The sequence below is a fragment of the Mustela putorius genome, unplaced genomic scaffold (genome assembly GCF_011764305.1).
Source record: "Mustela putorius furo isolate JIRA1106 unplaced genomic scaffold, ASM1176430v1.1 tig00003853_pilon_pilon_pilon, whole genome shotgun sequence".
Classification (NCBI taxonomy): Eukaryota; Metazoa; Chordata; class Mammalia; order Carnivora; family Mustelidae; genus Mustela; species Mustela putorius.
The window spans coordinates 3,676,901-3,703,707 of NW_025422005.1; the positions used below are offsets into that span (position 1 = coordinate 3,676,901).

The 26,807-nt window shown below is 60.5% G+C and overlaps 1 protein-coding gene across 8 annotated transcripts in view; it reads left to right on the top strand.

Annotated features, from left to right (window-relative positions):
* KCNAB2 (potassium voltage-gated channel subfamily A regulatory beta subunit 2) overlaps nucleotides 1-26,807 on the top strand; it is an 81,375-nt gene that overhangs the window by 13,555 nt on the left and 41,013 nt on the right. Inside the window, exons 1-3 of one of the 8 annotated variants that reach the window (XM_045063637.1) lie at nucleotides 8,625-8,846; nucleotides 16,932-17,060; nucleotides 18,164-18,205. In XM_045063637.1, coding sequence (XP_044919572.1) covers nucleotides 16,984-17,060; nucleotides 18,164-18,205 — 119 coding nt within the window. In that variant the 5' untranslated portion in view covers nucleotides 8,625-8,846; nucleotides 16,932-16,983. Of the gene's footprint in view, nucleotides 1-8,624; nucleotides 8,847-16,931; nucleotides 17,061-18,163; nucleotides 18,206-25,179; nucleotides 25,944-26,807 lie in introns of those variants that run through there. The other 7 variants (XM_004768701.3, XM_045063638.1, XM_045063639.1 and 4 more) reach the window with 7 other exon arrangements.

A 26,807-nucleotide genomic window follows, 5' to 3' on the forward strand; every position in this document is an offset into this window, starting at 1 on the left:
GTGACAGCAGACTAGGGGGCCACTTGGCCGGTAGGTGCAGTGGGCCTGCATGTGGGCCTGCGGGTGTGCCTGCATATGTGCCCGTGTACATATGCACACATATCCCTTCATGTGTGCTTCCCGTGCCTAGACACCCCGCCCCCAAGAGCGTCCTACCAGGGATGGCCTGGAACATACCGTCCACTGGGGTTCTGGTCTCTCCCCAGATTCTCTTGATACACTTCCTATAAGAGGAAACCCTGATGCCCTTCCACAAAAGGGGATGTAAAATTAGTTTCAAAGGAAAGCAAGAACTGTGTGATGGACGTTTGCCCTGGGGTTCTGCTCTGTAGTCTTCCCGCCTTTTCCTGGGATCGCTGGGGTGAGATCTTGCCAGGTTGTCAAGGACACACTCCCACACTCTGCTCTCTGTCTGTCTGTCTGTCTGCCTTCGGCAAGATTTCCCGTGCTGCGGTCACTGGCCTTCCATCTTTGGATTTGGGTCGTGCGTGCGCACTACCAGCCCTATTTCTGAGTTAATGTTTTTTCTTTTAGTCAGTTGAAGTTATTTTCTTAACTAAGCTTCTTTTGGAATGACGCTTCCTTGCTGCACCTGTAACGAAGACACATGCAGCGTCGCTCGTCCTCATTCAGAGGCGCCTAGAAGACAAGTGGGTAGATATCGGGTTCCAGAACCATCTCCCGTGGGACCAGGCACGTCCATGCCTGAGGGGTTGTGGGGTGAGCCTTTGCGCGTCTTCTGACGAGTCAGGGGCGTGGCTCCTGTCCCTCCACTGCAGTCATCCCCATCTTCCTGGCCACAGGCAGGCTGTTCATGTGCACAGGGGCCGCTCAGGTGAATATGAGAAATGGGAAGGCCTTGGGGCTTCAGCCCTGTATGTTCATTCCCTATTTAGGCTGGGGGTGGGGGCAGTTGGGAGAGGGTGTCCAGAGGCTGGGCTGGCATTCGAGTGTTGAAGGCTTAGACGAGAAAGCTACAGAAATCATGGTGGTTTCTGGAGCAAAATGGCACGAGGTTGCATTCCAGGTGCTGGCTTTGCAGTTGGGCAGGCCTGTCCTAGCTCTCTGCTCCTGAGTTATGGGACTCTAGGCAGGTCCCTTATAAAGTACAGATGGGCGGCACCTGGGTGGCTCAAGTGGTTAAGTATCCAGTTTTAGATTAAGGCTCAGGTCATGAGGTCGAGCCCCATGTCAGACTCCAGGCTCAACATGAAGTCTGCTGGAGATTCTCATGCTCTCTCTCTCTCTGTCTCTCTCTCTCTCTCTCTCAAATAAATAAATAAATTTTTTTTTTAAAAAAAGATGCAGATGGTGTCAGGAGTTAGGAATGGAAAGTGCAAACTCCCTCCTCACTGTCTCCCACCTCCAGGGTAACTCTGAAAATACTGTGGGGCAATCTGTCTAGGCCTGGGAACTGGCCTCTGCATTGGACCCTGAGGCTGGTGAAGACCTGGGCAGATGGGGAAATGTAGCCATCCCCCAAGGCAACAGCAAGAACACAGACAGGGCTGCCATGGGCATGAGTGAAGAGACAGGCAGGTGTGCCCAAGGTCAGGTGTGCAGGGAAAAAATGCAGGCAGTGGGCCCAAGATCCAGTATCCAGGAAAAAGTTGCAGGCAGGTCCAAGATCAGGTGTGCAGGAGACCCAGAGAAGAGGAAGCTGGAAAAGGAGACAGGGCTGGCCATGAGTGGTTCCAGCATGCTGAGCTGAGGGGCTTGGACCTGATGCTGAAGGCCCTGGGCAGCCACTGTGGACTTTTGAGATAGACCCATGGGTGAGCAGTAGAAATAGGACTCTGGTGACAGGTACATGGCTGTAATCCAGGCAGGAACTCCAAAGACCAGCAACGGGAATGGGCAAGAGAGGGAATGCTCCAGGGATACCCAGGTGGACAGAGCCAACAGACAGCTGAGAGGATGCACCTGGGCCACAGGCAGAGAGACGGGGAGGCACAGCCAGCTGTGGGGCTCGTCGGGGCTGAAGCTCAGAGGGGGCCAAAGACTGGCCCTGCAGGTCTTTCGGGGGAAGTTTCCATGAGCAGAACAGGGAAAGCAAGAGTGCGTGGAGGAAGAGCCAGGCTGGGGTGGAGGTGGCGCAAGTGATGGAGGCGCAGGTGGAGGTGGTGCAGGTGATGGAGGCGCAGGTGGAGGTGGTACAGTGGAGGAGGTGCAGGTGGAGGTGGTGCAGGTGGAGGTGGTGCAGGTGGAGGTGGTGCAGGTGGAGGAGGTACAGGTGGAGGAGGTGCAGGTGGAGGTGGTGCAGGTGATGGAGGCACAGGTGGAGGTGGTGCAGGTGGAGGAGGCACAGGTGGAGGAGGCGCAGGTGGAGGAGGCGCAGGTGGAGGTGGCGCAGGTGGAGGAGGCGCAGGTGGAGGAGGCGCAGGTGGAGGTGGCGCAGGTGGAGGTGGTGCAAGTGGAGGAGGCGCAGGTGGAGGAGGCGCAGGTGGAGGAGGCGCAGGTGGAGGTGGTGCAGTGGAGGTGGTGCAGGTGGAGGTGGTGCAGGTGATGGAGGCGCAGGTGGAGGAGGCGCAGGTGGAGGTGGTGCAGTGGAGGTGGTGCAGACGGAGGAGGCGCAGGTGGAGGTGGTGCAGTGGAGGTGGTGCAGGTGGAGGTGGTGCAGGTGATGGAGGCGCAGGTGGAGGTGGTGCAGGTGGAGGTGGTGCAGGTGGAGGAGGCGCAGGTAATTGAGGCGCAGGCGGAGGTGGTGCAGGTGGTGCAGAAGAAGGTGGGGCAGGTGGAGGTGGGGCAGGTGATGGTGGCACTGGTAACAAAGTGTGTGTGCACATATGTGTGTACACAGGTCTCTATGCATGTGTGTGCGTGCCGCTGAAGTGCCTGCCTGTCCACATGCTTCAGGAACCTGGCATGGTCTTGCTGGGGTCTCCAGACCTGGTGGACACTTGAGTCAGGCTCGAGCTGGAGATCCCAATCAGGGCTCATGCGGGCTGGCCTGGCTCACGGTGCAGGCCCTTGGAGGAGGCCCCCGATCCTGCCTCTCCCCCGGGGCAGCCGCCGCACGATGACCTGCTCCCTCTGCCTCTCACCGCTCTGCCTGGCTCAGCCTCTGGAGGAGTCTGTGTTGACGAGAAGGAAAGCACCACCTGTCCAGAGTTGCGTGACACACTCATTCATTCGGCAGAGGTCCTATCCCAGCACAAGGGCTTCCACCCACTCCTAGCACTTGGGGGCTCAGCGTCTATTTGGGGGGCAGTCACGAGCTCTGAAGGAAACCGTGTGCTGGCATGATGGACAGGACACTTTGGAGAGAGTCTCCAGGACCATGTTCCTAGAAATGTGACTTTGGAGCAGAGACACAAAGGAAGAGCATCTCTGGTGGAGGGACCGCATGTACAAAGGCCCTGTGGTAGAAGACAGGAAACTGCTCTGGTCCAGGCCTGGGAAGGAGCCACAGGAGTGGAACACCATCAGCCTCTCACCTGGGTGTCCGTGGGCACCTTGGAGCCAATGCCACCAGCATGCAGCTCCAGGACTCCCCCAACCTGCTGCTCCCACCAGTTCCCCCAGCTTGAGAACTGGTGCCTCTTCTCCAGGAACCCAGGGTCACCCCCCCACACACACATCCACCCTCCAACCAGACTTTTGGTCTTGACCTCCTGACTCCACCAGCCACTGGCTGCCTCCTCCACCCTGGCCTGGGGCTCTCCAGCTCGCAACTGCATCGTTCTGTGGCCTCCTGATGGGAGCCCTGCCCCTGCCTTAGGCTGCTCCCCGGTCCTCCTCACCCCACCGCCCAGAGACCTTGGAAAGCATCAGTGAGCTGGCTCTCCAGAGAAGTCCTCTGGTTGCCCCTCGGTGCTGGTGGCTGTGCGGGGCTGTTTCAGAGGAGGCATTCCCACTACTGCTACTTCCTGGGTGACTGTGGGCAGGCCCGCTGAGATGCCCCGGCCTCAGTTTCCTCAGCTGGCATCACTGGCTAGTCATATGGTACCACCCTCCTGGGGCAGGGGGGCTGAGACTGAGTGAATGAATGCAAGAGAGCCCTGAGTCGCCCATAGCTCTCACTGGTCACCACAAAATGATGCGGCCTGGGACTGCTGCTCCGGTGGCTTCTTGTACCCATGCCACCAAGACGACCCTTGGATGTCCCTGGACCCCGTCCATTCCAAGTCCAGCTTCAAGGCAGCACCCTGAAGGTCCCAGCCTTTTCCCCAGGACGGGACGGGTCACTGTGTCCAAGAGAGTGAAGAGTGCCGTAGCTGTGCTGCTGCTGTCACAAGACAGAGGCCGAGGGCCGGAGCACGAGGGCAGGCCGCGTCACCGTGGAGGCCACTCTGCAGGTGCGTCGGCCCATCTGCGCTCATCATGAGGCAACACAAGCAGGGTTTAAAAATACTAAGCTTATTTCATTTCAGCGCAGGAGCGAGAGAGAGAACGTACAGCCTGTATGAGCAACTCAAATCAAAAATAAATGAGGCAAAAAGAGTCACCAAAAATAGTACAGCATAGGAGGCAGCAGCCCGCGTCCCTCGGCCAGCTGTCCCTGGCGAGCGGCATCACAGAGCGGCCGGGTGCCCGGCTTCCCATGTTTATTCCGGAACAGATTAATCAGGCCTGCGATCCGATGACAGATGAGAATTCCGGGCAAAGTCAAAGCCAGATAATGGCTCCAGGCACACAGGGCCTCTGTGCATCCTCCCCTTGGCGCCTGGCACCCCCGCCGAGCAGTGGGCCAGGCCGCGGGGTCAAGTCTGCCCTTCCTGACCCAGAATGCGCCCACAGAAGGGCGGGCCCCAGCTCCCTGCAAAGCCGAGCTGCCAGCGCTGTAGACCTCGTGAGGGTCCGTACCTTTAGTCCTCATCACGGTGAATGCCACCTTTTTGTTTAATGTCGCAGATCAGAGTTTTACAAACCGCTCCAGCCCACCACCTGTTTTTATAAATAAAGTTTTATCGGAACACAGCTTTCCCGTTCATTCACATACTAGCGCTAGTTGCCTTCGCACAGCTTTGCAAAGACAGACCGACTGGCCCACCAAGCCTAAAATACAGGCTCTCTGGCCCTGAGCTGCCCGCACTTGTGATCTCTCTCTCACCCGGGACGCTTCTCATCATATGCTCGAGCACCCTGGGCGAGTGGCCCGTCCACCTACAGCTGACCGTCGGTGGCAGGGTTTTGTTAGGTGCTGTGTCTGTGCTGATGTTGGCTTAGGGTTTTAGAGGTGTTGTTTGGGGAAGGAAAAAAAAAAAGATTCTGCAATAATTAGGTTGGGTTCTCCAAGGTGAGGAGCAAGGTTTGGGCAGGCATGTCTGCATCACACAACTAGACTCAGACCCCACTATGGAAAGAGAACACGCAGGGCCCTGAGGGACCTTGCACTACTGGGCAGGGGGCGTCCCTTTCCCTGTGACGCTGTCTGGGTCTGGGCTCTGCAAACCTTCTCTACAAAGGTCTGGAGAGCAAACATTTCAGGACCGCAGGTGACGCGGTCTCTCTCGGAACTCCCCTGCTCTGCCACGTCGCATGAAAGTGTTCGTGGACAAACGCAGTGCTGAATTCATGTGGTAAGAACCCCCCCCCACCCGCCCCAGTGTGGTGGTATCTGGAGGCGGGGCCTTTGGGAGGTGATTAGGATTCAATGAGGTCGTGAAGGTGGAGCCCCCTGATGGGACCAACGCCCTTATAAGATGCTGGTGAGACCCCAGCAAGCTCACTGTCTACCACCCGAGGACACAGCAAGAGGCCTGGCTGGGGACCAGGGCTCAGGCCCTGAACGTCCGGCACCCTGATCTTGGAATTCCAGCTTCCAGAACTGTGAGAAAGAGCTGTCTGTTGCCTCTACCCCCTGGCCGGTCCCTGGCATCTTGCTACGGCAGCCAGAGCAGACCAAGACAGCAAATGACCATGGCTCTGTGCCAGTAAAGCTTTATTTGTGGACACTGAAATCTGAATTTTATATAATTTCCATTTCCATGAAATACTCTTCCTTTGTTTTTCTTCCAACCCATTTAAAAACGTGAAAACCACTCGGAACTCACAGGCCACGCAAACCCAGGTGATGGGCCGGATCGGGCCCACAGAGCCTTGCCAAACCCTGTCCCAGAGCAAGGAGGGGGCCTCCTCTCCTCCCTCGCTGCTGCCCACAGCCCGGATGCTTCTCTCGCTTCCATGTGCCTTGACGGCACACGCTTCTGTCCTGGAGGGAGCCCGCTCCGTTCTCCGGGTGATCCTGAAGGATGTCAGCAGAGCAAACTGAAGGACGTGACCTTGGAGTTGATGTTCCAGAAAGAGGCCAGACCCAGGGTGGCCAGTTAAGCGCCCAGGCTCTGAAGTCAGACCCTCAAGCATCCCATCTCTGCCCTTGCTCTTGCCCACTGGCAGACTCGGGCCCAGTGTCCTCGCCGGCACAATGGAGTCACCCAGCCGCCTTCAAGGTTCTGTGAGGGCTCTGTGTGATGGCCAAGCATGTGCCATGACGTTGGCCCCAGTTACATTTATGAAGTCAGAAGCCTCGTGGGGAAACATCGAAAGATGTGGCGGGTGAGGGATGCCAGGTGTGTCTGCCGTGAGTCACAGACACTGCGTTTCTTCGTCTCCAGGGAGCAGAAGTGGGCCTAGTGGGTCTAGTTACAAGGACGCGATTTCAAATCAACACAAAAAGGATCTTTTCCATCATTCGAGTTGTCCCCAGGGGACTCGTCTGCTCGGAGTTCCCTGTGGGTGGAGATTTGGGGGAACACCAGCGTGGGGATCTCGCAGAGGGAACCGGAGTCTCCATCACCCTGGAACTGAGCCTCCGCCCCGACTCTGGGAGAGTCTGGGATGTGAGAAACCCGTTCTGCTACCCCTGGGGAACCTGCCTCCCTCCAGGGTTCTGGCCCGAAGGAACACCAGTTAAACCAAGGCAGCACCTGCCCCTTACGTTGCGGAAGTACCCAGAACCACTGTGAGGCTCCCCCTTCACAGGAGAGTATTTTTGGTGCTCCCAGGACCGGTCCGGTTTCAATGTTGTTCCATGGTTGAGTCGCGGGAGGGCAGTATCCCACCAGAGCCTTTGCGGTGCCGCCTCCTGCCCCCCAATCCTGCCAGAGGCTCCCCCGAGCCTCCAACATTACTCCTGCTGCAAATGGAGGCAGAACCTGGTGGGCAGCCTCCTCCATGGGCTAGGATGTTCTAGAAGACTCTACCCCTTTCCATCAGGAAAGCAAACCTTTCCTGGAAGCCCCGCCCTCCAGGGCTCTGCCAGTGGACTGTCCCAGGCCCCCCTCGCCAGAAGGCAGTTCAGGAAGTGAAGCTCCCGAGCCGTGGTCGGGCCAGTCGGCAACCCTATCACCGTGTTCATTGATCTGGCTTGAATGTGGGGCTCAGACGCATCGGCCCGGAGAGGAGCCGCCCCTGGACGCAGTGGGCATGTCTAAGGCCGCCCCTATTTCGTCGTCCCCTGCCTTCCACGTCTGAGGTACAGGCGGGACAGACACTTTGGGCCGGGATGACGCTGAGCTGAGGCAGCTTCCCTGCGTCTGGAAGGCAGTGCGGCTGCAGATGTGCCTGTCGTTCGGGAAGTTCCGTGTTCGCCTGCTGGTGGGAGATCTGTGGGGTTTTTTTAGATTTTATTTATTTGACAGAGAGAGAGATCACAAGCAGGCAGAGAGGCAGGCAGAGAGGGCCAGGGAAGCAGGCTCCCTGCTGAGAGGAGAGCCCAGTGCGGGGCTCGATCCCAGGACCCTGAAGTTATGACCTGAGCCGAAGGCAGAGGCTTAACCCACTGAGCCACCCAGGTGCCCTGAGATCTGTGATTTAAGAACTAAGTGTCTCCCACGCAAGTACAGCCTTGCCCGACCCTGCTTCGCTTCTGAGACCACACGAGACAGGGCGCGTTCAGGGTGGTAGGACCGAGCGTCCCGAGCTGATGACTCCTCCCTTCTCTCGTCTGTGTCCTAAACCTGCTGGGGACCCTTAGCAGCACCCCCGATCTGCTGCACACGGGCAGAGCTGGCTGACTCCCTGCCGAGACTTAACAGCCCTGCGCCCGCCCCTGGGGAAGAGGGAGCCCGCTCCTCTTCCCAGGACGGTGGGTAAGGGGCTGGCTGGGGCTGCACCTCAGCAGAGCACAGGGGGAGGGGACTGCTCTGTCTAGGTCCTGCATTGACCTCCCTCTCCTCCAGCTGAGGGTCCTCCCCGGAAAGGAAGGGCAGAGCAGGCGGAGGCTGGAGGGAGATGGTCCCCTCCAGCTGACCTCCCAGGCCGCCCCACCCACACACCACTCACGGGCACCTGCTGTGTATCCTGGCACAGCGCTGGGACCTAGGAGAGGAGATGGGTGAGGCAAAGCCCCACAGGGCTCAGACAGAGCAGAGCTCTGGAGTCTCTCCGCCCTGGGTTTGAATTCTAGCCATGGGCCTGACCGTTGACCCTCTGTGTCATCATCTATAGACTGAGGGGAGCAGCAGGACCTCTTGGAGGGCTTGGGGACACAGGTGGAAGGCCTGCAGCCCGGCACTGGCAGAAAGCTGGGGCCAAGAAGCAGATCCCCTGTGACATCACCAGGGCTGGCTGCACATGTCCCTCTCCCTCCCCGAGAAAGGGCCCCACGCTTAGCCTATGGGTGTCCACCTCATGTTCCGGAGGGAGGGGACACACCCGTGCGCTTCCCCTTCTCACAGCCCCTGCCCTTCCCCCCCCCGAGAAGTCGCTGTTCCATCAAGAAGATTGGGGTGTCGGGGGGCCTCCCTCCGGCACGCCTGGGAGGGGAGGCCACACCCCAGCACCTCCGGGGGCCCCCCCGGCTTGCCAGGCATCCTCCCACACGCGCTGCCACCGACTTCCTGGTTCGCCCTGCGGTCCCGCGTCTCGCCTCGCGCACGAAAATGGTCTTATCTCAGCAGCAGGTACCTGGGAGGTTTCAGGGATCCTGTTCCCTGAGTGGGTTTTGTGCTCGAGGGGGTGGGCACGTCAGCTCCCTGAGCAGGGCTTAGAGCTCCCCTGACAGCCCCGGGGTAATCAGGCCAGCCAGCCCCCCTGGGCCCCGCCGGCACAGGCCTGGCTGCCGCTGGGAGGGAAGCTGTCCCTGCAGAGGCCCGGCTGGTCCCAGGCGGAGCCCACGTGGCCATCTGTCGCAGCAGCTCAGGCCGAGCAGCTACAGGCGTCCTCCCGGCACGGGGACACGGCAGGCCCCCCACAACCAGGCGGCTGCTAGGACAGGCTGGGGGGGTGCAGGTAGCATCGCAGGCTGGCACCCCACAGAGGTGTCTAACCGAGACACAGCTCTGCCGGGAGCTGCCGGGGTCTGCTTTCATCCCTGAAGCAACAAGACAGGAGCCGCCTGGAGATCAGAAGCACTGTGGGGCCACCTGTGTCCCGCCGTTGGGGGAGGGGTGCCACCAGCTGTCACACAACCCCTGCAGGCTCCTGGAGGGATCCCTGCCCACCTGCTGTCCCCTGAGCCCCCGGCCAGGGATCTCCCACCTCAGAGTGGAATGTAGTTTCCCAGGCAGAAGGGAGGGTCCCTGCCTTAAAAATAAGTGAACGGGTCCCCACCCCTCTCTCCTGCAGAGCGGAGTGCAGCAGGCAAAGGGGAGGGCATCTGGAGGACCCTATGAAGCTCTGTCTTGGAGGGACAGCCTGCGGTCACCATGCGGGGAAGGACGGCAGGGCTGGTCGGGGAGCTTCCTGCGGCCGAAGGGGCTTCCTCCCCACCCAGAAAAGCTGAGTCCCTTCTGGAGAGCGTTCCCCTCCCCCACTGGCTCTCTTTTCCAGTTTCCTGCCAGGACAGGATATGGGTGCAGGGTGTGGTCATGGTGGGAGCTCAGGGTGGCGGCAGGAGGGCCCAAGAGCATCCCAAGGTGGGCCAGGAGGGCTACAGGGCTTTGCTCAGTGAATGACCGAGGACAGGCCTGTGGCTGCAAACATGCTGGAGCCCAGAGCACTCAGGGGCTTGTTTCCTGCGTCTTGCCCTGACCGGCTGCAGCTCTTAGGCTCCCTCCGCCCAGGCACCCGGGGAGGGCCCTGTTCATGTGTGGTTGAAGGCTCAGGATGGAGCCAGGGTGCCGCTGCCTCCGTGGTCCCAGCTTCCATGTCCTCTCGGGGAGGGAAGGCAGTTGTTCCCAAGGCCGGGGGCCTTTGGCCACGGAGCCTGGCAGGTCTCCATCCGTCACTGTGCACACCCCGAAGGCTTCTGCGTCAGTGGGGAGCCACTCCACTGGCAGGTGCACGAGAAGTGGGTGTGGATCTGGGTGGGCTGCATGGAGGGAGAGGCATTTCAGTGTTGCTTTGGGAAAGTTGGAATTTGGGGGCCATGATGTTGTTGTTTTTTTAATTGTGGCACTAACAAGACACGAATGCGGCCTCGGCCTGCAAGAGTGTAGGCCTGAGCCAAGCCCGGTGCTGGGCTGGCCTGTTTGTAATCAGGGGACACGCGTTGGAATGTTGTTTTGAGAAGACTGAAAAATCCTAGTCGGCCATCTTTTCAAGGAGTTCTTTTTTTATATAATCTTTGGGGTTTTTTTAAGATTTTATTCATTTATTTGACAAAGAGACACAGTGAGAGAGGGAACACAAGCAGGTAGAGTGGGAGAGGGAGAAGTAGGCTCCCTGCCGAGCAGGGAGCTGGATGTGGGGCTCGATCCCGGGACGCTGGGATCAGGACCTGAGCCAAAGGCAGACAGTTAACGACTGAACCACCCAGGAGCCCCTTTCCAAGAAATTCTAATGGGAACTCCGTGGCTTGGTCCCAGTGCCTCTCCTGCGCCTGCTGTCCGACCATGTGATGTCCACTCTGTTGACAGGTCCCCCGGCTCAGAACTTGGAGGAGAGATGGGGGTGTCTCTGCAGCAAAAAGGAGGGGGTCCTGGCCGTGGCGGCCTGCCTGCAGTAATTAGTCGCTGCTCTCCCTGCCCCCTCCTGAATCTGAGCGTGATGCGCTGATGCTCCTCAGGAATGGGCCGGTGGGTCTCCCCACTGCCCACCCGCGCCCCCCCACCGCGGCCCAGGGCCACCCCTGCAGCGACCCGGCCTCTCTGCTGACTGCCACAGGTGACCCCACAGCCAGAGCCAATCCCCTGTGCACTCAGACACACAGGCCTTCGGCGGCGGCACTCCCTCCTGTGCCCCGGGGGGAGGACTGGGGTTTCGGCTGGCGGCGCCCTGCGTGTGGGCCGGAGAGGCAGGCTGTGTTGCGCAAGCTCCCTTCTGGATCTGGTGGTTTTGAGCGGTTACGCCTCTTCCTGCCCTCCGGCGGCGCGGCTCCTGCAGCTTCAGCCCTGTGACAGGTGGCGGTTTCCTGCCGCGCGGTAGTCATAGCGGAACTCCCGGGCTTTGGCGGGAAGGATTTCCAGCTTTCCAGCTTCTCTCTCTCAACCCCTCCCTCCGGGCGAGACCATCGGCCTTAGCGTGAGAGACCCAGGTGGTGAGGCTGCTCACCTCTGTGTGTGTGAGACCTCTTAACGCCCCAGCCCAGCCACAACCGTAGGAGAGCCCCCCACCCTGAGCCAGACCTGCCCGGCCAGGGCAACCCCCAATTCCTGACTTTGCAAAACCGCGTGAGAAATCCTCGTCGTTTCCCATGTGACCCATGGCACATAGCAAGGAGAACTCGGACAGTGTTGTAATTCGTAAGACCTTGGCTCTGTGCAAACGAGCCTTCCAGAACCTTCACGCTTCCAAGATGATCGGGAATTAGGAGCAGCTGCAGAGGGCCCAGGGAAGGCAGTGCCCGTCTCGACACCAATGGTGGCTCTGTGTGGCCGGTCACACCCACCAGAAACTCGCCTTTTTCTGGGAGTGGGGCACAGAGGAGCAGCCCCTGAGAACGCAGTGGAGAGGCAGCAAGGGAATGCGGATGCGGTAGCAAGTCCGAGGACCCCAAACAGTGCTTTTCTGGAAGGTAAAACCCCCACCCGGGAGCAGGCTGGGACACGTCTGTGCAGGGACAGCTTCACTCGCCTTTGCCCGTGGTGCAGACATCCTGGGCCCTGGGCTAGCACCTGCCCTCCGCCAGGACCGGACACAGGAAGACCCCAGCCCGTGGCCCCTACGGTGCGCCCCTGGACACGTCGGGTCCTCCCCAACTCCCTCATCCTGTCTCACGGATGGAGAAACGGATGCTTAGGAAGGTGGGAAGATTTGCCCGTGGTCATCCGCCAGATCCGAACCCACCTGGGCCTCGCCTCCCTCCCTGACACCTGGAGTGGCCTCCTCAGGGCACCCGACAGGGTGGGCTTGTCATCAGACCAGCCCTGGAGGAGGACAGGTCTGTGCATGGTGGCCCTGGCCAGGTTTCATGTCAGAAAGTTACGCAAGGCTCGAAGTGCTAACTTCACACCAGGAAGTCTGGCAGAAGGTTCCCGCTGCTCTAGTTTTCTTGCGCTCCTGACCCTAGAGTGGGGAGACAGCGGGAGGCCTCTTCAGTGACTGGAAGTCCCCCTTACAGCTCACCAGAGCCTGTCTTCCTGTGATGAGGGTGGCCCTGAGGTTAAAGCCAGCAGAACATGCCCCCAGGAGGGCAAAGTCACCTTCCACATAACGGTCCTGGTGGCTGGTCCTGCGTCCCACGACGGCCGGTGGTGCCCAATCCAGGCTGGGTGGCCCTCGTGCGTGCAGCTGTCCTCTCTGGACCGGCAGACTTTCATGACCTTTGCAAGTTTTCAGAAGAGTGAGCCGAGAGCGGCAGTGCCCACAGGTGGGGCCCCCAGTGCCGAGTCGCCACTGCCAGCCGCCCTTCCCACAATGACGGAGAGCTAGGATTTACCCAGCATCCTCCCTCCGGAGCGCCAAGCGTTTTCGTGTCCTCTTCTCTCTCTCCCGTGAGGAAGTACAGGCCAGCGTTCGTGAGGCTCCGTGCTTGGATTTCTCCGAGAATGACCCAGGTGGCTTGCTCAGGGTCACACACAGACCAAGCGGAAGTGCTGGGGACAAGGGAACCCAACTGCAGAGCCACAGCCCATCCTCTGAGCCAGTTGTCCCTTCTGGGCCCAGCCGGTTCTCGAGTGGTTTCTGAGGCCTTTGTCCAGAACTGCCCTTTTGAGGACGGGGGCAGCCCTGCCGCCCGCCCGCCTCCCTCCCGACCTCCGTGGGGCCTGGGATTGGCAGCATCCTGCTAGGACGCGGCTTTTCTGGGGTCAGCCGCCAGGCACATGTGGCCTCTCCTGGATGAACTGTGGCTGCTGTGGAAGTGGGGGCTCTGGGCAGGTCGAAAGAATGCCGTCCCCCTCCCTCCCCTGGCAGGTGGCCAAGGTGGCAGCTCCCCAGGGAAAACGAGGTCGTCCCTTGTGCCGTGGGCACCAGAGCCCAGCCAGTGCCTCCTGGCTGGGAGCCGGGGAGCTGGCTGCTGTCTCAGAGGGAGCCCGACCGTCAGGAGTCCAGGCGAGGCGAGGAGTGGAATGTGGCCTCTCCTGGGACAAGGCCCTCGTGTCCCTGCCGCAGCCCAGAGCGCCAGTCGTCCCTGTCCCTGTTGCTGCCCTGAGCACCAGGCGTGGGACAGATAGATCACCGCGCCCTGCAGAGGAGACAGAGAGACGCCCGCACGGCTGTTGAAGTGATGAGTCTGGGGAGTCTGGGGTCTGGGCCACGACGGGGTCTGGAGATAGAATCACAGGGGTTCCGGCGCAACCACACAGGTCAGAGCCAGAAGACGGGTAGAAGTCTGCGGAACCTCGGGGGATGGAAAAGAAAGAAGGCTCAGAGTCAGAGAGGTGAGCCGGGGCAGCCAAGCAGAGCGGCAAGAAGCCGCGGGAGGCAGGAGGAGAGGCCGGACAGCGTGGGTCCCGGCAGCCCCGGGGGGGGGGGGGCAGCCGAACTGTGGGCAGCACCAGACTTAGCAACAGGAAGGTCACAGTGACCTTGGCAAGAGCAGCCTCCTCTGAGCGGGGAAGGCGGAAGGGAGACTTGCAGCAGGAAAGGACACTCTTCTGAGGGATTTTCCTGCGAGTCGGGGTCGGGTGCGCGACACAGGGCAGCTGGAGGAGGAAGCCGATCCAAGCAGCTGTGCTGTGTGCTTGTCAAGACGAGGGCAGTTACAAGTGCCTGTCCACAGAGGGACGGGCTGTTCGAGTGGGGCTGCAGTGGGGTGTGGGTCGGGGGAACGCCGTGGCCGTGGCCGTGGTGGGGTCGTCTGGGTGGCAGCAGCCGGGGAAACGGGATGTTCCAAGAGCTGACGTCGGTCGTGGGGGAAGCTGGCCTCTGGTGGCTTCCCTTCCATCGGTGGTGTGGGAGCAGCTCAGCCCGGAGCTGAGAGGCACCGGGGAAGGCGCCGGCCGGGAGAGCGGGGAAGCCAGACGGTGTGCTCAGCGTCGCCGTGTGGCACAGACGCAGGACGGTTCATACCCAGGTGGACAATTCCAGCAACACACCTTGTTTACAGAGACGGGCCGCAGGCCGGACTGGCTCTGTTGTCGGGTGTCCGCCAGTTCCTGCTCCAGGACCCGCCATCCTCAAAGTGTGGTCCCTGGACCAGAAGCGCCAGCGTCCCCGGGGGGCCTAGTCAGAGATGCAGGTGCTTGGGTGCACCCCACCTCTGCGGACTCAGAGATTCTAGGTCCCTCCACCGTCTCGAATTCAGATGGAGTCTGTGATCCTGGAAGTCTGGAATTTCAACACCCCTGGGTGCCCATGCTGGGGACTGAGACCCTGCAGGCAGGGCCCCGTGTTGTACAGGTAACCTCCAGTGCCTGCGTACGGTAGGGCCTCGGCAGACATGCTGTGCACCAGTGAACCCACCACCTTCTGACTTACGGTTGAAGACTTCAGGGAACGGTTGGGTTTCACGCCCAGGGACCTGGCCGAGCACACCCCAGGAGCACCTAACAGGCACAAAGGAGAGGCCCGCCCCACCCTCAGAGCTGAGGGACCCAACGCCCCCGAGGCTGCGTGACCGAACTCTTTCTGCGGGAAAGGTGTTGGGCCTCGGGTGGGGGGAGTCAGGCTGGTCCATCTGGTGACCGTGACCCTGGTGGAACCCCAGGGTTTGAAAGAAAGGTGACCAGGAGACCTTCAGGGTCTGCCCAGAGCCATTCCACCAGGAAGAGATGGACAGGGCCCTGCGGACAAGGGCCCCGGAGAGGGCAGCCTGGGTTAGGGCACTGCCGCTCGTGAACCGTCCCCCGAGAAGCCCGAAGACTGGACTCAACATCAGCCGAGAATCCACCTCATTTCTTTTAAGGATTTCCGTGTCCTTTCACTTCCTTTTGTCATTTCTTTCTCAATGAGGTTTTTTTAAAGAATACAACTTTGGGGACCTTCACGGACCCCATCATTTCTGTCATTTCCATGAGGCTGTCCTTGTAGGGACTCTGGCTTATGTTCTGTGTCCCCATCTTCCCAGCGTGTTCACACACATGCACACGCCCCTCACTCAGAGGGGAGCTCAGTGAGGAGAGAGACCGAACCCGTGCCTCGTACAGAAGCCCCGGCCAGGGGGTGGGGCGTGGTCCAGAGGAAACCAGCTTCCTGCCCACGGGAGGTCTTCGTCCTGGAGGGAGGAAGAGTGACGTAAAGAAGCCCTCTAGGTGGGCATTCAGCAGTGAAGCCCCACTGGGGGCAAGCGGGGCTGTATTTTGAACCCAGACCATCCCTTTGCCCATTGGCACAGGGCAAGGTGATTTTGGATCAGGGACCATCACTCTTTTGGGAGCCACGTATTAAATCCCGACTGAGTTCCAAACCCTGTTCTAGGCACAGTGGCAAAACCAACAAAGTTTCTGTCCTGGTGGAGCTGGCCCTCTGGAGAGAGTCAAACCTCACAACTCAGGGACAGATATTAAGGTCAGCTCGTGCTGACCACGTGGGACAGCAGACAGGGTGCCTGGAGAGAATTCCAGAGCGCGACAGTCAAGCAGGCTCCTCAGGGAGGCCCAACAATGAGAAGGTCTATCGGAAGGGTATTCCAGGCAAAAGGAACTGTAAGTGCAAAGGCCCGGTGGCAGGTGTGCACTTGGCCTGTGGGAGAAGGGAAGAAAGGGGTGCATGACCTAATCTCCTTTAGAAGTAATTGCCCCTGGCTGCCAGGGGGAAGCAGGGAGCACAGTCAGGAGACTGACCTGGTGGTTCAAGTGACAGATGATGATGGCTCGCCCTGAGGGTAGCAGGGGTTGGAAGGACAGTAAATGGACCGATGTGTCTGTCGGTACTCATTATCAATTGCTGTGTAAAATATGCCTGCAAACTTAGGGACATAAAACTCTTGGTTTCTGTGGGTCAGGAGTTCAGTTAGGGCTCTGCTACGTCTGCTGCCTCACAAGCCTGCAGGCAAGGGGTTTGGCCAGGGCTGTGGTCTCATCTGAAGGCTCGACTGCGGGAGGAAACTCGGAATTCCAAGTCCACACGGTTTGAAGGATTCCCTTTTCTATGGGCAGTTACACTGAGGGCCTCTGTTCCTGGCCCCACGGCCCTCTCCGGCTGTGGCAGCTTGCTTCTCAGAGCCAGCAAGGGAGGGAGTCTGCTAGCCAGACAGAAGGCACTGTCTGTGTCGCCTGATCACGGAAGTGATATCCTGTCACCTGTGCCCTGACCTGTGGGGCGGGAGGAGGTCACACCCAGGAGCTGGGGTTATCTGAGCAGCTGCCTTCCTGAAAGCTGAACAGTGACACCAGCAAGCCCTGGGCTGGGGTGGGGGGAGCTGAAGCGTCGAGGATGAGCCTGGGGGACGGTGGTGCCACTTCCTGGGACAGCAGAGACGGTCCAAAGTTCTCAGCCTACCGATGCCCCCTGGGGCCAGCAGAGCAGGGCTCTCAGAACCTCGGGAAGGCAGCTGGGAGGAAGAAGAATCTGGTGAAGCACAGGGATGGGAGAGTAGAAATCCCTTACAGAGCCGATGAGCCTAACCATCAGCTTTGTCTGAGCCCCCATGGGCTGATCTGTCTGTCTGTGTCACGAGAGACATACAGATGCCCAGCAAACCAGGCCTTCGCCGTCACAGAGCCTCCTGGGCAAACCCAACTGGTCTTTTGAACCACCTCCCCTCTACTCTGCTTCTCCTCCAGAGTCTTCCGTCTGTGAAGAAGAGAGCAAGTCAGGACCAGTGAGGCCGGCCCCATGTATCCGGAATCGACCACAGGCTCCCCAGCTCGGCTCTCTCTGCGGCAGACGGGCTCCCCCGGCATGATCTACAGGTGATCCCCTGCCCCCGACCCACCCAGGCCAGTCTCAGACTCGGTCTTGCCTCTGAGAAGGGACCCCCGAGGCCAGTCACCAGCCCTGGATCCAGAGGGAAGGACCAAGGGAGGCCCACAGGGCTCTGAGGTACAGGTCAGCAAGAGCTTTCTCGGAGGGAAGGAACGGAAGCTTTTAAAGCCCCAGATTGTCCCGGTGGAGCAGAGCCAGGGTGAGACTCATCCCCGACTCTTCTGAAGGATTCTGTTGGAGGCGGCAGGCCTGGAAGTGAGGGGCCTCCCCAGCTTCTGTGTCTTTCTTACACACCCCGACTTGTGCAGCCTCCTTTGAGGGAGGCTCAGAGCCTTGCACCGGGGGTGGGGGAAGGAGCGGCCAGCGGCTCGCCGGGCACCCTTGCCTTTCTTCCGCGGAGGCCAGTTCCAAATCCAGCTCTGGGTCTCTCCGTGTGGCGAGCAGCCCCGGCTGAACCACGGGGAGAGAACACGAGGCGTTGGTCAGATGACAGCTGCTGCCCCACGCATGGAGCCCAGGACCCAGACAGCCGTGGCCGCCCCGAAAGATGGGCCGGGTGGGACCCCAGGGGCCCATGAGCCCTTGATGGGTTGGGCCTTCCTCCATAATCGTGAGGGTCTGACCCAGAGCGAGTATCCATAGAGCCCACAGGGAAAGGGGGCGTCCCTCCTTGATCAGAATCCTGAAAAGAACCCCGTGATCCCAGGCAGTCTCACCAGTGTGGGGGGGGACGGGCCGCGTCTCGGCTTGAGGGTTCTGTACGGTCGTCCTAGGGCATATTTCGTTAAAACCCAGACTGTCACTCAGAGGTTTCCCTCGTCTTCGCGCCCCTGCCCCCGCGTGGGAACGAGGCCCGCTCCCCGCGGACCTGCCCTGAGTCCACCGAACAGACTGGGCTTCTGCCTCCGCGTGCCACTGGGTGGCGCTGCCGCCGAGCACTTTGTCCCCGAGTGTTCGGCCGAGCGGGGTGGGGCCCGGCTGTGGGGTGTCGCGGCTGCTTCCCGGGCCTGCACCTCCCTGCGGCTAATGCCCACTGTGGACTCTCTCTCTCTCTCTCTCCTTTTTCTCTGTCTTCCACCGCTGTCCGCAGTACTCGGTATGGGAGCCCTAAAAGGCAGCTGCAGTTCTACAGGTAACAAGCCCCCCATTCCCCCCACAGCTCGCTCGCGGAAGTCAGGGGTACGAGCGGGAGGGCCGTACCCACCCTGCTCACGGCCCCGGGGAGACACCCCAGTAAGACGGACACCAGGGTCCTCTGCAAGTGCCCTCCACATTGCGTTATGTGATCTCCCGATGCACACAGGATCCTGGTGTGTGCCCTGCTCTGGAATCCGCTCGGATTGGAGCAAAGGGCCTGATCCCTGCAGAGCTCACCCTGATCTGCCTCACACTCTCACCTGTCCACGGCTGAGGCCGCACGACTGTTGTCACACATCTGTTGTCACACGTCTGTTGTCGCGGGTGTGTGCTTCTTGGGTGATCCGGGTCAACGAGGTGGGGGGCAAACCCAGCCATTCTCCCCTTCTCTTTGGGTCTGAGCTGATTTGGGATCAAAGGGGCAGTTCATGGCCGATACATCCTCGGGGGTGTGGGGCCGCCATGTGACCTGGGTCGGGGCTGGACCTGCTGGCATTTTCTGGGGCATCTCCCAGGTGGTGGATGGGCACACCACGTTCTTCAGTGCAAGGCTCTGCCCCACAGGTACATGGTCTCGAGGGGCCCTGGCTCACAGCCCAGGCCAAGGCAGGTCAGCCCGCAAAGACCTCCCGGGCGAGTTCCTTCCTCCTTTGGGCCGCTCAGCTGCGGCGTTGGGGAAGCGCGCCGCAAAGACGCGTGCTTCTCAGGCAGCCTGTAACTGCAGGAATTTATTTCAGTGGACACTTTCCTCCTGTCGGGAAAGTGTCAATCTTAAGCATGACACAGGTCAGCCCGGGGGCTATGGGGATTCGGTATGGCTCTCGGGAGCAGAGCCCTGGTGTGTCGTATGTACCTCGGCATTCAGAGCTGGGAGGTCTCCGTCTAGACCGGCTCCCCAGGGCCATGCCCACCTGCTGGTGCAGAGCCAGGAGTCGGTTTTCACCGTTGCGTGGGGAGTTGGGTGCCGGGGCCGGCAACCCTTCCCGCAGCCCCGGCACCTGGGAGCATGTCCGTGGGCCTGGGTCCTCGCGCTAATTTCACCTCCCCTTCAGTGCCTCCCATGGGGTCTCACTCCTTCCAGAGAGCCCCGAAGACATGACTGAAATTTTTGCTGGATAAGATTTTACCTGAAATAGAGCGGAAGATGAGATTTTACCTGAACTGGTTAAAGCTGAACTTGGGCTTGCAAAGGCTTTTATGGGATGCCTGCCACGTGGGCCATCCCGTAGGTGGGATGGCTTCACACGTCAGAACATAGACAAGACATTCGTCCCAGCAGGATTTGACCAATGAGACCAAAGACCCTGGAAGGGAGGAGCGAGATAGCAGGCGGCAGAACGGCAGCCCAGACTGCCAGCCAGAAGGGGCCCCCCGCGCAGGGGCCGAGAATTGTGGGGTATCGCAGAGCTGAAGCCAGAGAGGATCCCACAGCCCTCGCTGGCCCTCAGGGCCCACAGATCCAATGTATTGTCCACTCCCAGGGAACCCTCTGTCCTGCCCTGAGGCAAGCTCTGTTGGAGAACCGCCCCCGAGACGCGCAGACCTCCATCCGGGCCTCCCAACAGCGCGTCCCCCCCAACTAGGCTCCGGCTGTCCCGCCTTTAGTGTCTCCAGTGTGGTTTCTTCTCGTAGACACCCTGTGTCTCTTGCAGGGTCTCTGACGATGACCTCTCATGACATGATACCTTTGTTTAATGTCCTGGGTGCCACTCCCAGGGGGGCGTCCTGGTCATCTGGGCCCCGACTCAGCAGGCCTCCGAGGGTGAGGTCAGTTGGCATGTGGTCCCTCCCCTTGCAGGGCAGAGACGTTGGAGGTCCTGCCCTCCAGCAGCACACGGACTGTAAGGGAGGCGAGACCCTGTATCTGTCCACTCTTCCGGCGAACGGCGCGTAACAAACAACCCCCAGGCTCGGTTCTCTGCAACAGGAAGCGTGTGTTTCATGCAGGCTGGGCTCGGCTGTTTGCTCTGAGCTGCAGGTGGGGCCCAGGTGTTCCTCCTCGGGTCTTTTTTGACCAGAGGCTGCTCCAGGCAAAACACTGAAGGAAGAGCTGACGTACGTCATGCCTGAAGGCCTACGGTTTGAAGCGGCACGTGCAGGCCCTCCTGCTCGTACTTACGGCCAAAGCAAGTCTCATGACCACGCCAGATGTAAGAGGGCGGGAACATATAACCCCCACCCATAGAAGAACCTCAGGCAGGTGAGGCAAGAAGTGTAGAGGCCCTGGAACCACTGTGCGACCTAGCCCGGGACCCACAGGACTAATAATACCGGGAAGGCAGAACCTGTGTTGGGAGACGTCCACACAGCTCTTGGCACTCCAAGGAAGGAGCACCCCTGAGGTCGTGACCCTGGAACGGGGCTCAGCTCGGTTCAACCCAGAGTTCAGCCTCAAAGCATCTTCCGAAGCCGGGTCAGAACGTGTGCTGTGAGGAAGGGTCCCTGTGCCCCCTTCCTGGAGGGAGTGGCAGTGTGGTGTTCATATAGCAGGCTTCCAGAACCTTCTGGCCATTTATAGGTACTGACCGTATAGGTTATACCAATCTGGGGCATGTCCCCGTAGAAGGGAGGAGGGACACCTGTCTACATTGCTGAGGTCAGGTCTTGCCAGACCCCAGCCCCTTCCCCAGGAGTGGTGGTCACATTCTCTGGGGACCCCCGGCCCCATACTGCACAATGTGGCGGGAAGAGCTGTGAGCCCCGGGTCCTGGCCTTGGATAACCAACGCATGACTGCCACTCCCCACCTGTGGCCCATGCCTCTGGCACTTGGGGCCATGGAGGGCTCGTGGGGAGTGTGCCCACAGGAAGGGGCGGACCCCAGTCGGCGCCCCCTCCCACCCCCCGTGCCAGGAGCGGGCCTTGCCAGGCTGCACCGCGGAACTGCATTTCCCGGGCTTTTAGGGGAAGAGACGCTCGTGAATAATTCAGCCTCTCACTGAGCTAAAAACGCCCTAATAGACTAATGGACTCCCTGCCTCCAAGCTCGACCCTCATGGGGCGCGTCTCATTCACCAATTGCTTCTAACATCCGATGGTGACACTTGCTAATGAAGCAGCCGCTGGGGCAGAGCCTTAGAACGTCTGGTGAGCCCTAGTCAACCAGGCTGTGTCCCTTTTAAGGAGCAGACGCCAGGAAGGCAGGTGAGTGGCCCCTCAGCTCCAGGAGTCCGGGGACGGCCGCCTTCTCAGGGTTGCTGCTGGGGGACTAGGAATGTTCCTTCCGTTCCGTCCCAGGAATGGAAGACACAGAGAGCCTGGATGGGGGTGCACTTGGCTGATCTGAAATTAGATGACCCCGTATATTTTTTCAAAGCAGAAAACCTCAAAAAAAAAAAAAAAAAAAAGGAGAAGAAGAAGCCGGGCCTAGGTAGCTGCAGGGGACAGCGGAAGGGGGGGAGGGGGGCATTCTGCCGCTTGAGCGCGCTTGCCTCCCAGACCTGCCGCCTGGGGACCGTCCGCCTTCCCATCCTGGGGAGACCTGGGCGTCTGGCTTCACCACGAGGATTCAGCATTGTGGGGGCTTCCTGTGAATGACCGCGGAGTCGGGGGTGGGGGACTCACTGGGGCCTCGGTTCGCCGCCTGCTGTCCGGCCAGGTGGCGTTGCTTTGCCGTGATGCGCTGCCGTGTGCTTTCGAGCCGCGCCCCAGAATGATGCAGCTTTCCCCTTGCATTCCCGCTTTCGGAACTTGCGCTGGTTTCTCGAAGACCGAGCCCCATGTCTCCGTGTAAAAGAGCCGTTCGGGATTCCTTCTGAACCTCCCCTGTCAGGCTGTGGTGGCTTTCGGTAAACGCACCACGCAATTCAGAAACGCCAGGTGGTTGGCCCTTGGGGGAGGTCGAGGGCCCAGCTGACTTAATGAGGTCGATGCCTCCCCTTCGCTTTCCCGTGTCACGGTGCTCCGTGTTCCTTCACGGGAATCCCCCCGAGCCCTCCTCCACCAGAATCGATTTGCAAAATGTGGTCTACGGTGCCGGGGAGAACCTGGGTGCCTGTAACTCATTATGGCTATTGAGGAAGGGGCTAGGCTTTCTTGAGATGGCGTGGGGGGCCGGATAGTGAGGAGGAGGAAGAACGCGAGGTCAAGGTCAGTGCGCCCCTGAGCCCTGAAAAGCGAGGGGCCGGAGGCAGGAGCCCCGGCAGTGGGTCTTCCCTTCTCCCTCCCTGTCTTCCCGAGGCCCCTTCTTCCAGCCACCCCAGCGGGTTCCAGTCACCTTGGGAGGAAACCAGGAATAATCCCCAGCATGAGGAAGTCCCGAGGGCCAGATTGTCCTCTCCCGTGGGCAGACCATCAGAGCATGTCTGTGCCTTCCGTGTCTATCCTCCTCGGAGGGGTCTTGCCTCCCTGGAGGAGAGGAGGAACATTTCCCAGCTCTGCCCCAACAGTGAGCCCTCGTGGGCACCAGTCCTCACCCTGCCACCCCAGCCAAGGCCACTATGCTTGTCCACACCCCACCTCTCTCAGAGTCCCCTGGCCAGAGCCAGTCCCAGCGTCCGAGGGACACGCGCCACTGTGCCGCAGGTGACACCCACAGGCCCACACCCAAGGTTGCTGTGAGGTGCGCTGTAAGGAAAGGTCACAAGCAGAGGGGACCCCGGCCCCCACAGAAAGGGCACCCTCTAAATCCTGGCTGTACCCTGCCTGCCTGCACCCATCTCGTTAGGAATGCGTGGTCCGTGCAAGACCAGGGTCAGCCACCAATGCCGGCTTCCATGCTGTCCAGCCTTTCCTACTCATGTTCGGTATTGGCAGCACTCTCTGGTAGCCTTCAAGCCTGTGCTCCCCTGTGCCCACTCCAGGGGCTCGCCCTGCCTCTAGCCTCTGTCCTCTCCACCCCACTTTCCCTAATTGGTGTCCCAGCTGATGGCAGCCACTTCCCTGCCTGAAGCCGGCTCCCAGCTGCACCACCGGCCCCTGCCCAGGCTCATCTGCACAGCTGGTACAATCAGCTTCTGCCCGTCCCACTTCACAGACAGGGAGACTGAGGCTCCGAGCCATCAGGGGCCTGCCTGGGTCGCACTGAGGAGGTGACAGACAGGGCTGCCCCTGTCCAGGACCTGGGTACGTAGGCACACCACCCTCCCAGCCCCAGGACCTTGGCTGGACTTCCAAAGCCAAACCAGACCAGGTTGCTTTTTGTGGCTAGTGTCTTGAAAGCTAATGGTTATTGATCTCGGTCTGGCTGGGAATGTGTGCGTCCGAGGTGGGTCCTGCTTTTCGGGAAGGACCGCTGTAGCCCCAGCCTGCCAGGCTGCTCTTCTCTGAATGGGGACCCCCAGGGAAGCCAGAACTGGTCCGCCTTTAGCCCATGCAGGACTGGCCGCCGGCTACACCGCCACTTTTTTTTTTTTTTTAAGATTTTATTTATTTATTTGCCATAGAGAGAGATCACAGGTAGGCAGAGAGGCAGGCAGAGAGAGAGGGAGAAGCAGGCTCCCCGCTGAGCAGAGAGCCCCATGCGGGGCTCAATCCCAGGACCCTGGGACCATGACCTGAGCCGAAGACAGAGGCTTTAACCCACTGAGCCACCCAGGCGCCCCCACACCGCCACTTCTAAAGCCGCTGCCCGACGCTGCCCTGCCCCGGCTATGCTTGGAGGGGCTGAGGGCCAGCAGGAGGGAGGGAGGTCTGTGCTGCTGCCCGCGGGCCTCCATGGCTCCTGTTTCCTACGATGACCCCCATCCTGGAGCCCTGGGCCTCTCCACTGCCTCCAGAGTGATTCTCCTGGACATGGGAATTTTCGTGCCTGGGACATCCTACATTCTTTAGCATCCCTGATCCCCTTAGTCCAAACCCTTGGGGGCTGCCAGCCGTCCTGGACCCTGCAGACCCCCTCCCGGTGGCTCTGAGCCATGGTGAAGGGGAGTCCTGGCCCCAGAGGCCCCCACCTTGCCCCCTCCGCAGAAAGCAAGCTGCTTAGGGCCTCAGGCTGGAGTCAGGGAGGTGCTATTGACACGTCAGGGAAGGCCAGTCTCTGCAGGGGGCACTGAGCCTCAGACGGGAAGGTCCTCACCCTCCTGGACCTCACCTCCAGGAGAGCAGATGCCACAAACGAGACGATTAGAGAAGACTCTGTTAGGTCAGGAGAGGGTGCAGCCATGGAGGAAACTCGCAGCAGGAAAGGGCGTTGTGAAGTGTCGGGGTCCGGGGGGAGGTCCCCCCCCAAGGAGGGGGCTATCCCAGGGCAGCACCTCTGCCCTCAGGGACAGAGCCAAGGCCTCCGCAGCTGCCTCAGCTCCTGGGACAGCTTTCCCAGCCCCTCCCAGGGACGCTCGAACTTGCTGCCCCTTGGGGACCGTGCGCGCTTGTCCAGCCGTGGGGACTGGGCTCCGGGTCCTGCTCTGCTGCTGACCTGGCAGTTCCCGTCTGACCTTCCGTCCTTGGGGATGATGCTGGGGCCGCCCTGTGGGCATCTGAGCCAGGGCAGAGGGCTGTGGTCTGGTGCGCGGGGGCTCCCCAGGTTGTAGAGCACCCCTGACCCCACGGGCACTGCAGGACGTGGGTGCGGGGCCGCAGCTCCCTCCTCGCCTCACGCCCGCACGCGCGTGCGTTGACACAGACGGTAGCTTCTCCCGCTCGCCCAGTCTTTTCTTTACTTCCGTCTCCGAGGAGTCGCCACACATCCGTCCACGGAGACCAGCCTCGCGGAAGGCTACGCCACTTTCCGTTCTAGGGATGGACTCTCACTTCCGGAACCAGTCTCCCCACTGAGGGGCACTGGTGCTGTTTCTAGTTTCCGAGAGTGTGGTCCTCGCTCAGGAGGACGATTCAGCAACGGTTCCTCCCACCTCAGCTTGGCCGTTTCCCTACCTGCACGGAACCTCTGTCCCTCTCTTGTCACGCCCCTCCTCACACACATCCCATTCCGTCTGTGGCAAAACATGTGGCTTGTGGCATATTCGGTTATCGTGGAGGATGGAGCCCATGGAATCTGCTGGTGCTGCGGTACTTTCTGCTTTCTACGAGTCTGTGGCGAGGGTCTCCCTTTGTGCGTCTCGTGAACAAACGAATAGGGCCTTCCTCGGGCCGGCTCGTCCTGCGTCATCACCCCAGAGACAGCCCAGTACCTGCTTTGACCTTGGCAACTCCGCGAGGGAGCGCTGTGGCGCGGTGCCTTCGGCAGTGGGGGGCCGGGCTCTCTGCACGCTCTCTGCCTCTGTTTTCATTTGGAGCCCCTTTGAGTTTCTCCCGCCTGGAATGCAGCTTGGCCTGCGCTTGTCTCGGGGAGGCGAGGGCAGAGGATGGGGCTGAGCCAGATTCCCAGCCGGGCAGCTTCGAGGACGAGGACGGAGACTCTGGTGTCAGGAGGAGTTCGCTTCCCGGGGCCCAGCTGCGGGGGCCAAGACCTGCTGTGGCCGCTGTGGCCGGACGTGTCTCTGCAGCACCCCTGCCCCGGGCACAGCCCCCCGGCGGGCACCCGGGCGGGGGGAGGGGCAGCGGCCCCGTCCCTAACTCATCGCCACTCCCCGCGTTTCCCATCCGGACAGCGGCAGCCCCTGGGCCGGGCGGGACCATGTTGTCCATGACATACAGCGAGAGCCTGAGGAGCGTGAGCAGCAGGTGTCACTCGGACTGGGCCCTGCACCCCGTGCGCCAGACGGACACGCTGGAGCTGCAGCGGCTGCGGGAGGTGCGGGCCGCCGCCCAGGCCAGGAACATGGAGAGCTTCCTGCGCATGCACGGCCTCTCCCTGGACGGCTGCACCGCCCGGCGCACGGGCATGAAGTACCGGTAAGGGCCGCGCCGGGGCCGGGCGGGACGACCGAGCAGGTGCCGCCGGAGGGTGGCTGGCGGGAGCGCGGCAAGTGACGGGACCGGACGCCGGGGTGGAGGGCGCGCGCTTACAGAGACCGGCCACGCGGAAACGTGCGATGGGAAGTCAAAGTCTGTCCTCCCCGGCATCGTCCTGCCCTCCAGGACCAGCACGGGGACCACTTTGATGTGCGCTCCGCGGGAGAAGAGCGCGGTTTCTTGACAACGCTTTGCAGCAGGGGTTCAGGGCGTGGCTGTCCATGGGACAGCTGAGTGACGGGGGACTGGCTAGACCCGAATTCACGAAAAGGCCTCTGGGTTCGTCACCTCTGATAAGCTCGTCCTGGCGCCAGACCAGACGTCGGCCCAGGCTGGGTACGGTTGTGCTGGAGCAAGGACGTGTTCTGCTCTCGTCACACCGTAAGCCGGACCGTCCTCACGGTGGGGGAGGCCGGTTTTCTGCAGGCGGCCTCCGAAATTAGCTGCCCGCCCCTGTGTTCTCCAGGTGACGGGCGTGGAGGGCTCGCTCTGCTTGGAACTTCAGAAGGATGTTCTGTTTAGCGGGCAGGTCTTTGAAATCAGCATCTGGGGCAGCGCTCTGGTCGGCCCACTTTCTGGGCTGAGAGCCTCCGGGAGCGGCCGGAGAGCCCCAGCGCTGGCGCTTGCATCTCTCCATGGCAGGCGCTCCGGTTTTGTTCCTGTGTTAAATTTGAATTTCAAATAAACTTTTTTTTTTTTTTTAGTGTAAGTATATCCCACACAATATTTGGGCCATACTTACACTAAAACCTTTCTTCTGTGAAGTTCAGATATAATTGGTCATCCTGTCTTTGATGTGGCTTC